The following is a 15,762-nucleotide window of genomic DNA, read 5'->3' as shown; positions in this document are numbered from 1 at the left end:
AATTCTCCCAAGTTTGGGAAATCCTGAACCTCTCCAAGGGGTCTTTGCATCCCAAGGCAGGAGAGCACCCAGTGCATCCCTGCTGGTCCCTGCACCCCAGTTCTCCCAGCACCAGTGGGTGTTGCCAACTGGACCCTCTGTATTTAACAACATCAAGCTCTGACTCAGAGCCTCAGCTCTGCCAAACTGTTCAGTGTTCCAAATCCACAGGGATTTGGGAAGGGACTGAAGTGCACTGGGAATTCTCTTTACAAGTGGCCTCCCAGCTGTGCCTCTGCCCTGGCCAGCTCCGACTGTCCCAATGCTCCTCCCACAGCCCAGTGACCACCCCCAGGACCCTCCCCTCCTCCTCCTCCCAGTGCTGGGGGCATTTTCTCTCCTCCCACCTGTGCACCGCTCACCTTGGTGGGCGAGGGGACCGGGGGTGCCCCCGGGGAGCCGAGGGAGGGGGTGGGGATGACGGGGGCCACCAGTGGGGTCTGGGCGGGTGTGCCAGGCTCGCTGCTGCTCATCTCCCCGCCCGACGCCGAGGCCGAGCCCGAGGGTCCGGCCGTGCCCCCGGACGCCGATGATGTGGGGGTCCGGGTGGGCTGCAAGAAACCAGCAGGGGGGTGAGGGGGAGTCAGGGGGGACATTCCAAGGGATGGTGTGATCCCACAGCCTCCCACTGGGACACCTCTGGTGACTCCCAGATTCCCGTTTCCAGCAGGGGAAACCTGGAGTGACAGTGGGGACTCCCTGATTTGTGTCACTGTCGCACTCCCAGGAATTCTGCTCTGGAGGAGCTGGGCTCGGAGAGAATTCATGGATAATCCACTGGAGAAGGACTCCACATGTTTCTCAGAGAAGTTCTGGCTGCCTCAAATCCCTGGAAGTGTCCAAGGCCAGGCTGGACAAGGCTTGGAGCATCCTGGGATAGTGGCACTTAACGATCTCCAAGGTCCCTCCCAACCCAAATCATTCCAGGATTAAAGGTCCCAGCTCCAGAGGGTGAGACAGCAAAACCTCAGAGCCCACCAAGATGAGAACACAGTTTTAGGGGAGCAACAGGAAAATCATCAAGGAGTAAGTTCACAGAGTCCAGAGGGGCCTGGTGCTGCTTCATTAGAGGCTGTTAATTAATCACTGTCTGAACCCAGGCAGTGGGAAAAGGGGTGAGGGAAGCACCAGGTGCCCCCCAGGCTCCCACTGGTCTCCTCACAGACCCTGTTTCTGGACCACTCACCTCTGACTGTGTAAATTAAATTTCCTGACTTAATTTTATTCCTGGAAATAAAAATCTGGGATTTTGTGACATGAGGGCTCACCGGGTGTGTGGTTTAACCCATGGGCACAGCTGGGAAGGAGAAACATTCTCCTTCTGCCCTTATTGTCCCTAAAATGGAAGCAAATCCAAGCTAACTCCACTGCAGCAAGTCCAGCACCCCTGCCTGAACTGGGATGATCCCAGTTCTCCCAGGCACAGAAAACAGGGAATTTCTGAGTGGCACCGAGCCCCACGTGCTTTCTTCCAGCTACAACTCAAAACAAAGATGTTTGTTGTTCCTGGTGCTTTTGGGGTCAGAGATCCCTCACAGAGAGCAGAGTTAGATGGGATATTGGGAAGAAATTCCAGGCTGTGAGGGTGGTGAGGCCCTGGCACAGGTTGCCCAGAGTGTCCAAGACCAGGCTGGACATGGCTTGGAGCAACCTGGGATAGTGGGAGGTGCTCCTGGGTGGAGCTGGATGGGCTTTAGGCCCCTTCCAGCCCAACCCATTCCACGATTCCAGGATCCCAACTCCACCTCCCTGCCCACTGCACAGGTGTGAAGCCAAAGGAGCAGGAGGTCCCACAGGACATCCCTGCAGAGAAAATCAACAAGAACCACTCAAACCCAGGGAATGGGATGGGATCCCAGAGCCCTGGGGTTGATGGAATCCAGCCCTGCCTGGGCTGAGGTGCTGGAAGCATCCAGCGAGGATGGAGCCCTGGCACAGGAGAGTTCTCCATTCCCAAACTCAATCTTTACAGATTTCTCTCCCACATTTCCTCCCTTCAAGCCACAAGTCCCTTCCCAAGGTGAATCCTGCTGGCTGGAGCAGCCCCCAAAGGCCAACTTGGACCACACAGCCCTGCCTGACACCTCAGGCTGTCTCAGATCCCACTGAGAAACACCCAGCACAAGCCAGGACAGTCAGGGAGCAGCAACCCCCACAGGGAGCCCCTGGCACAGCCTGGGCACTGCCACACGGATTTCACATTGTTCCACGGCTGTTCCATCCTGGGAGAGGGTCCCCAAGGATCTGGACCTGCTCCAGAGGAGTCCATCACCCCTGAGAGCTCCTCTGGCTCTGCACAATGAGCTGGAAGGACAACGGGAATGCACGGTGGGGCTGGAACCAAAGGGTCCTGTTTGGGTGGGGTTGGTATCACATGGATCATGTTTGGGTGGGATTGGCACCCATTGGGTCGTGTTTGGGTGGGGTTGGTATCACATGGATCATGTTTGAGTGGGACTGGCAATGAATGGATCGTTTTTGAAGGGGGTTGGCACTCGATGAGTTGTGTTTGAGATGGTGTCCGTGACAATGGCCATGTTTGAGTGGGGTTGGCAATGAATGGATCGGGTTTGGGCGGTGTTGGCACCCAATGGATCGTGTTTGGGTGGGATTGGGACCAATGGATCGTGTTTGGGTGGGATTGGGAATGAATGTTTCATGTTTGAATGGTGTTGGCACCCAATGGATCATGTTTGAATGAGGTTGGCAATGAATGGATCGTGTTTGGGTGAGGCCGGCAACCAATGGATCATGTTTGGATGAGGTTGGGAATGAATGTTTCATGTTCAAATGGTCTTGGCACCCAATGGACTGTGTTTGGGTGGGATTGAGACCAATGGATCATGTTTGGGTGAGGTTGGCAATGAATGGATCATGTTTGGGTGGAGTTGGGAGCCAATAGATCGTGTTTGGGTGGGATTGGCACCCAATGGATCGTGTTTGGGTGGGGTTGGCAACCAACAGCTCATGTTTGAGTGGGGTTGGCAATGAAAGGATCATGTTAGAATAGTGTTGGCACCCAATGGATCATGTTCAGGTGGGGTTGGTACCTAATGCACCATATTTGAGATGATGCTGGCACCCAATGGATCATGCTTGGGTGAGGTTGGCACCCAATGGGTTGTGTTTGAGTGGGATTGGCACCCAATGGATCCTGTCTGTGGTGCTGCTGGTGATCCAGGCTCATGACAGGGTTGACACCCAACGCTCTGAGTGGCGCTGGCACACACAGGGCTGTCGGTGCCCGGTGCCCCCCGCGCCCGGCGCCCCCAGCGTGGCTGCTCACCTTGGGTCGGCGGGCGGTGCTCTGGAGGGCAGCGGGAGCAGAAGCAGAGAGGACAGACAGTCACACAGGGACAGAGGAGCAGAGAAGAGCCGGCGGCGGCCGGAGCGGCAGAGCAGGGAAAGGAGACAAAAGACAGCACGGCATCGTTAGTGTGCCCGGCGTGGTTAGTGTGCCCGGCGTGGTTAGTGTGCCCGGCAGCACCGGGTGAGCGTGGGGGCTCATTAACCTGCTCCAAGGATGCTCTGGGTGGGACCAGGCACAGCTCCCATGGGACCCACAGACAGAAATCTCATGGGATCCCCTGGCACAGCTCCCGTGGGACCCCCCTGGCACAGCTCCCCCAGGATCCCTGGCACAGCTCCCAGAGGACCCCCTGGCACAGCTCCCACGGGATCCCCTGGCACAGCTCCCACAGGATCCCCTGGCACAGCTCCCGTGGGACCCCCTGGCACAGCTCCTGTGGGATCCCCTGGCACAGCTCCCACAGGATCCCTGGCACAGCTCCCACAGGATCCCTGGCACAGCTCCCACAGGATCCCCTGGCACAGCTCCCACAGGATCCCTGGCACAGCTCCCACAGGACCCCCTGGCACAGCTCCCACGGGATCCCTGGCACAGCTCCCACAGGATCCCTGGCACAGCTCCCACAGGACCCCCTGGCACAGCTCCCATGGGATCCCCTGGCACAGCTCCCACAGGATCCCTGGCACAGCTCCCACAGGACCCCCTGGCACAGCTCCCACAGGATCCCCTGGCACAGCTCCCATGGGACCCCCTGGCACAGCTCCCACAGGATCCCTGGCGCAGCTCCCACAGGATCCCTGGCGCAGCTCCCACAGGATCCCTGGCACAGCTCCCACGGGATCCCCTGGCACAGCTCCCCTGGCACCACAGGAGCAGAGCCCAGGGCCACCACAGCCCTTGGTCACTCCCAAACCCCATCCCCATCCCTCTAGCCTGGCGTGGGGACAGAGGGCACATCCTGAACCCCCCATGCCGACCCCACAGATAGCCCAGGGCAGATCCACCTTGTATTTCCAAGGAATTTTGGTCTTCAGAGGCAAAGCCTGGGTCAGGTTGATTGGCCATTCCAGGCTCCATGGGCAGGGGGGTTTTGACCTCCCACACCTTTCCGAGAGACCCCCAGAGCAGGAGGTGAAAAGGATTTACTCTTAAACATGAGTTTTCTCCTCTCCTCATCCCTCTGGTTTTCCAAAGGGCCCAGAGCCCCCAGGCTCTGCTTTGTTTAACCAAAGATTCCAGGGACACCAGGGAGCTGAACCCACACTCCCAACTTTTTTTTTTCATGTCTGGAATTAAATCATTCACAATTTTGGGACAGGACCCTCCCACACCCCTCCATGCACATGCAGCAGCTCCCAGCAGCTCAGGGAGGGGAGGCCATGGGACCCAGCCCAGAACAGAGACAAATATGAAATTATTTAGTATTTTTCCCATTAAAAAAAATCACTAATGGAAGGAAAAGGAGTGACCAGGCTGGTCCTGGGGGCAGCGGGTGGGCAGGGCATAGGGAACATCTGTCCAGCTGCAGCCTTGGAGCACTTCCACGCTCTCCCTCATTGCTGATTCCATGACCTAATCCCAGCTGGGAATAAGCAGGAGCAGAACAGATGGATAATGGTGCTGCCACATGATCCCATGTCCAGGATGGAGCCCACCAGGGACCAGCAGCTCCAGCTGACATCCACCATGGCCGTGTTCCCTCCCGAGGCCTGGGGAAACCTCAGAGCTCTGCTTCCCTGTTTTCAATATAAACCTGGATGTGTTTGCACTTCCAAACTTCCCACACCTCTGGCATTGCTTCAGCTAAATCCTGCTCTGCTCACTTCCAGCCTTTTCCCAAAGGCTGCATTCCATGTCAGTCCCAAGGGAAGACATTCCCATCTACCACAGTATCTCCTGCGTGACCAAATTGGTCAGGAAAATTGAATGACAGCAGCAAAAGTTCCAGACCCTCAGGTGAGACCCTCAGGATGCCCTTCAGGAGGTCTCCAGCATCTTCCCAAAGTCCAACTAAGCAACATGGAGCAGCAACAAAAACCTGGGAAACACTTGGAAACTGCCTTCTTCAGGAATTCCACAGGTGGAGATGTCCCCACTCCATGCCACACGTGGGGGGACTCAGGTCCCACACTGACCACTGAGTCCTTGGACATGGGGAAATGTCACCTGAGACTGTCCTGGGGGACACTGATCCATGTTCCAGGAGACACTGAGCCTTGTCCTGGCCATGGGGTGAGAGACACCAACTCAAACCACACCCTAAAAACAAGGAGAAGACTCCTGGTAACCATCCCCAAAGCTGTGTGGAATTACAGTGAATAATCCTGCTTTGTGCATCCTTAGGAGTTTTGGTCCCCTCCATGTGATGCCACTGAAAGTTGAGCTCCAAGACCCCCTGGGATCTGTGGCAAAGGGATGTTCTGGGATGCTCCAGCTGCTCTCTCCATCAGGAATGGTGGATGGCTGGGCTCCCCTCCATGCTGGTACCTTCCTGTCCGTCCGTCTGTCCCCAGCTGGTCATCCCTGGATCTGGAAAAGCAGGTCACCAGGATGGGACATGGATTTTCTGGTGTCCAGCATCGTGCCAGCACTGGGATCAGAGGCTCCATCCCCACCTGGACCCTCCTGGATCCAGGATACTCCAACCCCCCTGCTGGGGATGGATGTTCCACTGGAGGTTCTGGGCTCTGCTGTGTAATGCTGCTGCATCAATATTTGATGGAATTACAAAACCTCTGCTCCCAGGGGAGTGCTGGGGGCTCCGAACCGGCGCGCTCCGAGATGGGCTCGGCTTCTGGCAGCAGGAACTCTGGAAAAATCCTCCTGGATACCAAGGACTGACTGTGGTGGGGTTGGCATTGCCTGCTGAATGTGGAGTCCTACAAGTCCCTCCTGATTTGGTTCTGCTCCAGGTGTGGGAATCCTGATGCAGCCAGGAGCAGCGAGTGTTGGATGGATGAGCAGCAATGTGTGAATGTCACCTTCCAGAGGGCAGGACAGGGAAGGTGTCACTGGAGCCTTCTCCTGGATTCAGTTTCAAGGCTTCAAGTCTGAACTTCACAGATTTCGGCTGCTGCTGTGGAGGATTCCCAGAGTTTCCAGGAGGATTCCGACTGGCAGCAGCTCCTGAGTGGGGTAGGAGGTGATGCCCAGGCACTGACCCACTGCTGGTCCATGCTGATGCCATCCCACTCTATTCCTCGGAATTTGGCCCCTCAGAGGCACTTCCCCTCTGCTGGAGCTGAGTCTCAGCCCTCTGGCAGAAAGATGAGCCCCTCAGGGTGTGGTTCCCTGGGATACTGCTGGGAATTCTGCATTTTAAACAAGCAGCACCACTCAGCAGGTGCCCAGCCTCACAGGTGTGATTCCTTGGGCAAGGAGAGGAGCAAAAAAAAAAAGGATAAACCAGGATGGAATCCAAGTACCAGCAGCCCCCACTCCCCACTCCAATGGGGCAGAGGGAAAGCAGCATCTGTGAAACTTTCCATGGGGAAGAGGATTAACAGGGACACGTGATGAGGAGTGTCGGTGTCTGAGCTCAGGGAGGTGCTGGTGTAAATCAGGAGTGTTTATTGCCAGCTACCAGCCCAGATCAGGTCTATTCCCTGCCATCAGCCAGAAATTCCCAGGATTTCTCTTTAAGCTGAGCAGTGACATCGTGGTTACACTAAAAATAAACATATAGGCCAGTGCCCGCGCTGTCACCTGCGGGAATGGCAGCCTGGCAGGGACCCGGGTACTGCCAGCCTCTGGGAATGCCAGAGGCTGAACCCAACAGGAAAACTGGGATTATGGACACACAGCTTCCCCAGGGTGGGCACCAGCAGCAGGAACAGCACTGACAGTCTCAGGCTGTGGGGACAGGGACAGCAGCAGGGACGGCACTGGCACCCCTGGGGTGGGGATGGCATCAGCAGCAGGGACAACACAGGCAGCAGGGACAGCACTGACACCCCCAGGCAGAGAGGATGGCATCGGCAGCGGGGACAGGGAGGGCATGAGCATCCCCCAGGGCAAGGATGGCACTGGCAGCGGGGACAGGGATGGCATCAGCATCCCCCAGAGCAGGGATGGCACTGGCAGCGGGGACAGGGATGGCATCAGCATCCCCCAGAGCAGGGATGGCACTGGCAGCGGGGACAGGGATGGCATCAGCATCCCCCGGGACAGGGATGGCATCAGCATCCCCCGGGGCAGGGATGGCACCGGCAGCGGGGACAGGGCCCCGGCAGAGCCGCAGAGCCGCTGCATTGGCCGGGTGACACGGCCAGGGGACTCCGGGAGCTTCGCAAGGCAAAGCCAGCCATGAACCGCTGCTCACCCACCGCCCCCCTCCTCCCCGAGCCCGTCACGCTCCCAATTACAGCCCGGCAGCATCAACACGGGGAAAACGGGGGGAAAAAAAGAGCGAGGAGGCGGCTGGGAAGCGGGGATGCGGTGCCGGGGGATGCGGGCGCGGACCGTACCTTGCGTGTGGCCGGGGCCTGCCTCATCGTGGCGCCGGAGCGGGAGGAGACGGAGCAGCGGGTCAGTCAGCACGGCCGGACGCGGCAAATGGCCGCGGCCACCGCCGGCCGCTCGCCACGTCCTGCCCGGGGGCTCGGCGGGGGTTTGGGGGGGTCCAGGGCAGCCCCCCCGGCCGCGGCCGCTCGTCCCCGCTCCGCCGGTGGCTCCAACCACCGCCCCGGCGGCTCATGACATCACCGCGGAGGGGCCGCACCGCCGGGCGCTGCACCGAGCCGGGCGGCGTGCGGATGGCGATGGGGATGGGGATGGTGCGGATGTGATGCTGCGCTCGGGGAGGGGACGGGGGGGCGTTCTCAGGGGCTCAGAGCCCCCCGGCTGCGATCTCGATGCTCCCCCGTGCTGCGCTCGGCATCCCCGCGGTGCCCGCAGCCAAACCCGCCCCGCGCCGGGTAAATCCCCCGGGAGCGGACAGAGCGGATGGACAGATGGACGGCGCCGAGCGCGCAGGGATGGACAGATGGACACAGGGACCATCTTGCCGCGCTGCCATCACCCGCGGCCGACACGGAGCTCAGGGCAGCGCTGAACGGCCGAGGGTGTGGAGAGACCCCCCCGGGCATCGGAGAGCCCCAAATCCCAAAAATCCCTGCCCTGAAAACGCCCCTGCGGAGCGCGCTGCGCACTCGGGGTGGTGCCCAGCACATCCTGCCCGGCATTCCCGTTGTCCCTGGACAAGAACTCTGCTGGGAACCCACAGGATGTCACCAAGCAGCATCTCCAAACTTTCCAGGAATCCGTGTCCTGCCCCATGGAGTGCTGGAGACCAGGATAGCAGCTCCCTTTACATTCCCTTTAAATCCCATATATTACATTATATTATGTAACATGAACACAGACCTCATCCAACTGCGTTATTTTCCAATATTCCCACACTATGAGGGGAGGGGAGCTCAGGGTACTCTGGGCTCACCCAACCCTCCACACACAGAGGGAATTTTACCTCCAGAATTTCCAGACCCTCAGCACAATCCTGCCAATCTCCTGGAAAAAGCCTTTAAAGGCCTGTTTTTCCCAAGGTTTGACATTCCCTGGAAGCAGCTCCCCAAGGTTGTCATGCTGGGGACATCCTATGTCCAACTGACGTGTTCTGGGGATCTGATTCCTGAAAAAAACCCAGATCAGAGAATCCAGCAGCTGTGGGGGAAGTGTCCAAGGCCAGCCTGGATGGAGTTTGGAACCACCTGGGATAGTGGGAGGTGCCCCTGCCTGTAGCAAGGGATGGAACTGGGTGGGCTTTAAGATCCTTTCCAATCCATAATCCAAACCACTCCATAATTCTGGAGCTCCTCTGTTCTGGAGTCAGGACTGCTGGGAGTGTTCCCCTGGAGAAGGGAAGGCTCCAGAAAATCCTCCAGAGAGAGAGAGCCTAAAGGGGCTCCAGGTGAGCTGGAGAGGGACTGGGGACAAGGCAGGGAGAGACAGGACACAGGGAATGGCTTCCACTGGGAAAGGGGAGATTGGGCTGGGATCTTGGGAAGGAATTCCTGCCTGGGCTGGAATTCCCAGATTTGCTGTGGCTGCCCCTACATCTCTGGCAGTGTCCAAGGCCAGGCTGGATAGAGCTTGGATCCACCTGGGATGGTGGGAGGTGTCCATGGATGGGCTTTAAGGTCTCTTCTAACCCAACCCATTCCATGATCTGCTCTCCCACAGCTCCCTTTGACTGCTGGCAGGCGCTGGGGGCAGGGGGGTGATCCCAAGGGACATTTTTGGGAGCTGGAATTGCATCTCTTAAGGAAGAAGCCCCATGCTCCATCAGCCTGAGCACCACAAACCCCTTCAGGAGCCAGAGGTGACACAGATCCAGCTTTTGGTGTCATCCAAACCCATTCCAACAGAATCTCCCCCCCATTCCCACCAGCCCTCACCCAAAGCACTGGGAAAAGGAGCCCCTCAAGAAGCATTTCTAGATGAAATCATCCCAGATCCATGGCTTTAAGCCCCTGCATGATCTGAGTGCTGTGTCCATCTCTGGAGGAGCCACGTGCAAGCTCACACGGATTTAAGTTTAAGATAATTATGGGTATTAGAGCTGCCCTAATGAACCAGCTCCTCTCCTCGCACACAGCTCTGCTCCCTAAATCCAGAATATATCAACTCTTCCCACACAAAGATCCAATAAATGCAGCAGCAGGGAGAAAATGCAATTTAACCCCAAGAAAATGGTGTTAGGTGCTTTGGGCTGTCCCTGAAACTCCTCAGGGATGGCTAAGGGAGGTTTTTTATCCTAAATCCATGAGAAGGAGCTTGTGGCACCACCACAGATTGGAGAATTCCTGGCTCTTGGTGGGATTGTAGAGGAGATGCCAGGGTTAACTCCAGTTCTTTTTCATGGAGTCATCCATTTGCAGCACCAGATGCTGCTCAGCTCCTGGCACCAGAGGGTGACATCAAAACAATCACCACAGACTCCCCTGGGGACACAAAGAGCTGCCACAAGAGTGTCACCGAGGAACAGCAGTGCCTGGAAAATCACCTCTGGGTCCATCCAGGCTTGCCATGGACACGGTTTGGGCAGCTGGGATGAGGTGGGGTTTGGGAGCTGATCGGATTAGCTGTTCCTTTAAAGGATTACCAGGGCTTGGGGTGGCCCCTCTGCGTTCAACAGACCAGCTGGGACCTGCTCCGGGCGGGAATGGGCCATCTGCTCCTGCATGGGGACCGGGATAACACCGGGGTAACAACCGAGATAACACCAGGGTAACAACCGGGATATCACTGGGGTAACAACCGGGGTAACAACTGGGATAACACCGGGGTAACAACCGGGATAACACCAGGGTAACAACCGGGATATCACTGGGGTAACAACCGGGGTAACAACTGGGATAACACCGGGGTAACAACCGGGATATCACCGGGGTAACAACCGGGGTAACAACTGGGATAACACCAGGGTAACAACCGGGATAACACCAGGATAACATCGGGGTAACAACCGGGATATCACTGGGGTAACAACCGGGGTAACAACCGGGATAACATCGGGGTAACAACTGGGATAACATCGGGGTAACAACTGGGATATCCCTGGGGTAACAACCAGGGTAACAACTGGGATAACACCGGGGTAACAACTGGGATATCACTGGGGTAACAACCGGGGTAACAACCGGGATAACATCGGGGTAACAACCGGGATAACACCAGGATAACATCAGGGTAACAACCGGGATAACACCGGGGTAACAACCGGGATAACACCAGGATAACATCGGGGTAACAACCGGGATATCACTGGGGTAACAACCGGGGTAACAACCGGGATAACACCGGGGTAACATCGGGGTAACAACCGGGATAACACCGGGGTAACATCGGGATAACAACCAGGGTAACAACCGGGATATCACTGGGGTAACAACCGGGATAACATCGGGGTAACAACCGGGATAACACCGGGGTAACATCGGGATAACAACCGGGGTAACATCGGGATAACAACCGGGGTAACAACCAGGACACTGACCCGGGTACTCCTGCATGGGGACCGGGATAACACCGGGATAACACTGGGAAAACAACCAGGACACTGACCCGGGTACTGCTGCACGGAGACTGGGATGACACTGGGATAACGTTGGAATAACATCAGGATAACAACCCAGACACTGGCCTGGGTACTCTTGCATGGAGACTGGGATGACACTGGGATAACACCAGGATAACAACCTGGACACTGACCCAGCCCCCTGGGATGGGATCAGATGGGATGGTGCCCAGCAGAGAGGGAGGTGCAGCCCCAGGACACGCCATGGGAATCCAGTCCTGGCACATGGAATGCCACTGGGAGGGTGAAAGGAGCAGGGATGTCACTGGAGGGGGACAAACCTAATCCATCTGAAGGACAATCCCAGGGATCAAACTGGTTGCAGCTGCAGGGGACAGGTGAGGTGGCAGGACAGGATTTAACAGCAGGGTCACAGCACCAGTACATGCCACTTGTGGATGTGGCACTTGGGGACACTTGGCAGTGCCAGGGCAACAGTTGGACTCAGAGGGCTTTTCCAACCTAAATATTCCACAATTCCATGATCCCAGAGTGGGTCAGAACCCAGCAGCCCACCCTGATATCCCTGAGCAAGGCAGAGCTTTTACTGGAGCCTTTCCCTTCACCCCTGGGAGCCCCCTGCTCCCGTCACATCCCTGCCACCTCTGTGTCCCTGGGAGGTGACGTTTGTGACCCAGTGCCACCAGCGTCCAGAGACCCAGACCACAGACACGTTGTCATGGGGATGAAGACAACACAACCTGTTTCATCCCAAAAATGACCTGGGAAAGACCCTTTTCCTGCTCTCTAATCAGATTTTGGGGTCCTTCCCAGTCAGTCTGGCCCAGGAGAGAGGCCAGCATCTCCTGAGGACAGCCTGGACCTCCTGCTCCAAGACACCCCGACACGATGTCACAGCCAAGGGACAGGACCCCCAGTGTCCTGTGGCCCCTGCTCCGAGCCCTGGGAACAGCCACAAGGACCACAGCACTCCCAAATCCATGGAAAACAGGGAAGGATCACAGCAGGGGGGAAGGCCCATCTGGACATGATTAAAGTCTATATTTGACACACAGGAGCTGCTTAATCTCCGGAACGAGGATTTACCCGCTAATTACTCTCATTATCCGGGCTCCCCCCCTGGATGGCACATCCCTGTGTGGGGCAGGAGCTGCCTGAGGGGCAGGGAGGGTTCTCAGGGTCACTAATGGCTGAAAATTGTGAGGGGACAGCAGAGTCTCCTCAATGGGGACATCCTTGTGTGAGGTGTGACCGTGCGGCCAGGACAAGGGTCAGGACAGTGACAGATCCTCAGGACAGTGACAGATCCAGATCCTCAGGACAGTGACTGTCACCCAAACAGGATCCTCAGGACAGTGACAAATCCATGATCCTCAGGACAGTGACAGTCACACCCCCATGACTGCCAGGACAGTGACAGTAACAAATCCATGATCCTCAGAAAAATGACTGTCACTACAATCCTCAGGACAGTGACAGATCCAGATCCTCAGGACAGTGATTGCCACCCAAACAGGATCCTCAGGACAGTGACAAATCCATGATCCTCAGGACAGTGACAGTCACACTCCCATGGTTGCCAGGACAGTGACAGTCACACCCCATGATTGCCAAAACAAATGACAGTCTCAAATCCATTATCCTCAGGACAGTAATATGACTGCCAGGGCAGGTCCCCAGGGTAGTGACAGATCCATGATCCCCAGGACAGTGGCAGTCACAGCCCAGGTCCCCAGGGCAGTCACAGATCCGTGATTCTCAGGACAGTGACAGTCACACCCCCGTGATCCTAATCCCAGCCACAGCTCTGAGCAGACAGCAGGGACACAGTGGGGACACAATGGGGACACAGAGCTGCTGCAAACCCACCAGAACAAGGTCAGGAAAGGAAGAAACCAACATTCCAAACAGGAATTCCATCCCAGAAGAGCCCCTTGGAGCTGGCAGGACCAGGATGAGGGATCCACATGAACCCTGAAGCCTCAGGGACATGCAGAGACCTGGATCTGGAGGGGACACAAGGAGGGGACACTTGGGGGCAATTGCTCCTCTCCTCTGGACTTCCCATGGACAAACAGAGTTCTTTGGACCTTTTGCCACCCAAAAATCGACACAGGAGCAACTGGAAAGCAAATCTGGACCAAAGGGTGCACAGGTACCACCTCCCTCCCCTCTCCCACATCCTTGGCTTTTCTCTTGGCCATATTCCCAAAGGGGAAAAAAATTCCCCAAATTTCCTGCAGGGAATGATAACTTGGTGTCCTTGCCCATGGCAGGGGCATGGAATGAGTTGGGCTTTAGTATCCATCCCAACCCAAACCATTCTGGGATTATTTACCAAGACCTTTAGAGTTTCAGCTCATCCTTGCAAGAAAGATTTTTGGTTTCAATAATTGTCACAAACCAGGTGGGTCTGAGTGTCCCCAAGAGGAATCAGAGCCCAGGGACAGGACACTGAGCAGGTGTCACTTGTCCCTGAGTCACTGGAGGGTTTAGGATTTATAAAAACATCAGGTTGTGCCAAGGGAGATTCAGGTTGGATAGCAGGAAAATTCCTCCATGGAAAGAGTTGGAAAGCATTGAAAGAAACTGCCCAGAGCAGGGGGACAATCCCCATTCCCAGGGGAATTTGGGACACTTGGGGACACTGTGGAGAACTCGCTGGCCTCAGAGGCTTTTCCCACCCAAACATTCCAGGATTCCAGGCTGATGTGGCACCACCCGCAGCGATGTCCCCTCCCTGGCTGGGAGCACATGCAGGGACAGCCATGCAGCGCTGGGATGGAGGGGTGGGGACAGTGAGGATGGCGATGGCCCCGGCATGCGGCCGCGCGCGGGGGAGGGACAAACGGCACCTTTTTGGGCTTGGCTCCGCGCTGCGTGAGGAGGGAACAGAAGGAATGTTAGACTGGCCTGGAGGCTCTCCTAGGAACCCCCCTCAGGCTGCAGGAAGGGCAGGAGGGGAGATATAATCAGGGAAATTTAAGTAGATTAAGGAGAAAATAGCCCTGGAGTCACCCGCTCGCTCTGCCCCTCCCAGTACAGAAAATTTGGGGAGTCAGGACGTGTCCAAAGGGGAATAAATCATTATTTCATGGTGCAAATATAGGTTAAAGGGATTGGGGGACCAGGATTTCTCAGGATGCAGAGGAAAGAGGATGTAAGGACAAGTGGGAATGGTTTCCCACTGCCAGAGGGCAGAGAGAGATGGGATATTGGGAAAGAATTCCTCCCTGTGAGGGTGGGGAGGGGCTGGGATGGAATTCCCAGAGAAGCTGTGGCTGCTCCTGGATCCTTGGAAGTGTCCAGGACCAGGCTGATGGGGCTTGGAGCCACCTAGATGGGCTTTAAGGTCCCTCCCACCCCAAACCATTCCAGGATTCCATGACAAACCAGCAGGAATGCCCCCATCTGCACATGGAGCAGCATCTCCTGTCCTGATCCCTTCACACCAGCAGCACAAAACAATTCTAAGAACAATCCCTATACCCTGATTTCAAGAGTGCTGAGGTTTCCTAAATATTCTCTTTGTCTTCTAATGAATTCCAGGGTGGAATTAAACCAGGAGGATCAGGCAGGGAGCACATGGAGCACAGGCTCCAGCAGTGCCAGGGGTTGATGCATCACACCCCACACAGAAGGAAAAGACAAAAACCATCTCAAATCCCTCAAACACAGGGCAGGGAACCCATTTCCATCCTCCCCTCTGGCTGGAGCTCGTGTTCTCTGAGATCTGAGCCCAGTGAACCCCCAGGTGCTGCTCCATGCTGCTCCCAGCATCCAGCTCTGGGGTGGGGAGCAGAATTCCCACTCCTGGGAATTATCTGGAATAGCAGCACAGGAGGCTGGGCCCCAATGTGCCCCAACCAAGCCCCACAAGTGCCACATGCACAGAAACCCCCTGTCCCCAGCATTTCCTTTCCCACACTGCCCACATCCCAGTTGGGCCAGTTTATCCCCATGGAAAATCCAGTTTCTACCCCAAAACACACAAACCCACCCAGTTCCATCCCTGATCCCCAGGAATGGTGACCTGGGCAGTGCTGGGGGAACAGCTGGACTTGATGGTCTCAGAGAATTTTTCCAGCCTCAGGATTCCATGATTCCTCACTACCCCACACCTGCATGGCCAATCCTGAGGACAGGAACCCACTCCAGATTCCATCCCTTAGGAAATATCCCTCACATTTGGGTACAACACATCCCTTCCATGTCCCAGGAGCCACTGGAGCTCCTGGATGAAGACCAGAGGGCAGGTGTCCCTGAAGCCCTGGAAGTGTCCAAGGCCAGGTTGGACAGGGATTGGAGCCACCTGGGGTAGTGGAAGGTGGAAAGCTGAGGGGCTTTGAGGTCCTTTCCAGGATTCCATGAGGAT

The 15,762-nt window shown here is 56.5% G+C and overlaps 1 protein-coding gene across 9 annotated transcripts in view; it reads right to left on the bottom strand.

The window, feature by feature from the left end:
* The window catches only part of DCTN1 (dynactin subunit 1), a 52,048-nt gene that overhangs the window by 19,753 nt on the left and 16,533 nt on the right, over window positions 1-15,762 (bottom strand). For 4 of the 9 annotated variants that reach the window (XM_056489315.1, XM_056489318.1, XM_056489313.1 and 1 more), the window contains exons 5-7: window positions 14,243-14,263; window positions 3,326-3,346; window positions 402-590 (exon numbers count right to left, since the gene is read on the bottom strand). In XM_056489315.1, coding sequence (XP_056345290.1) covers window positions 402-590; window positions 3,326-3,346; window positions 14,243-14,263 — 231 coding nt within the window. Of the gene's footprint in view, window positions 1-401; window positions 591-3,325; window positions 3,347-7,815; window positions 7,834-14,242; window positions 14,264-15,762 lie in introns of all 9 variants that reach the window. The other 5 variants (XM_056489319.1, XM_056489320.1, XM_056489316.1 and 2 more) reach the window with 2 other exon arrangements.

The sequence above is a fragment of the Oenanthe melanoleuca genome, chromosome 4, assembly GCF_029582105.1.
Source record: "Oenanthe melanoleuca isolate GR-GAL-2019-014 chromosome 4, OMel1.0, whole genome shotgun sequence".
In the NCBI taxonomy this organism is placed as follows: domain Eukaryota; kingdom Metazoa; phylum Chordata; class Aves; order Passeriformes; family Muscicapidae; genus Oenanthe; species Oenanthe melanoleuca.
The sequence above is the reverse complement of the archived record's forward strand: the minus strand, read 5'-3'. Positions and strand labels throughout refer to the sequence as shown.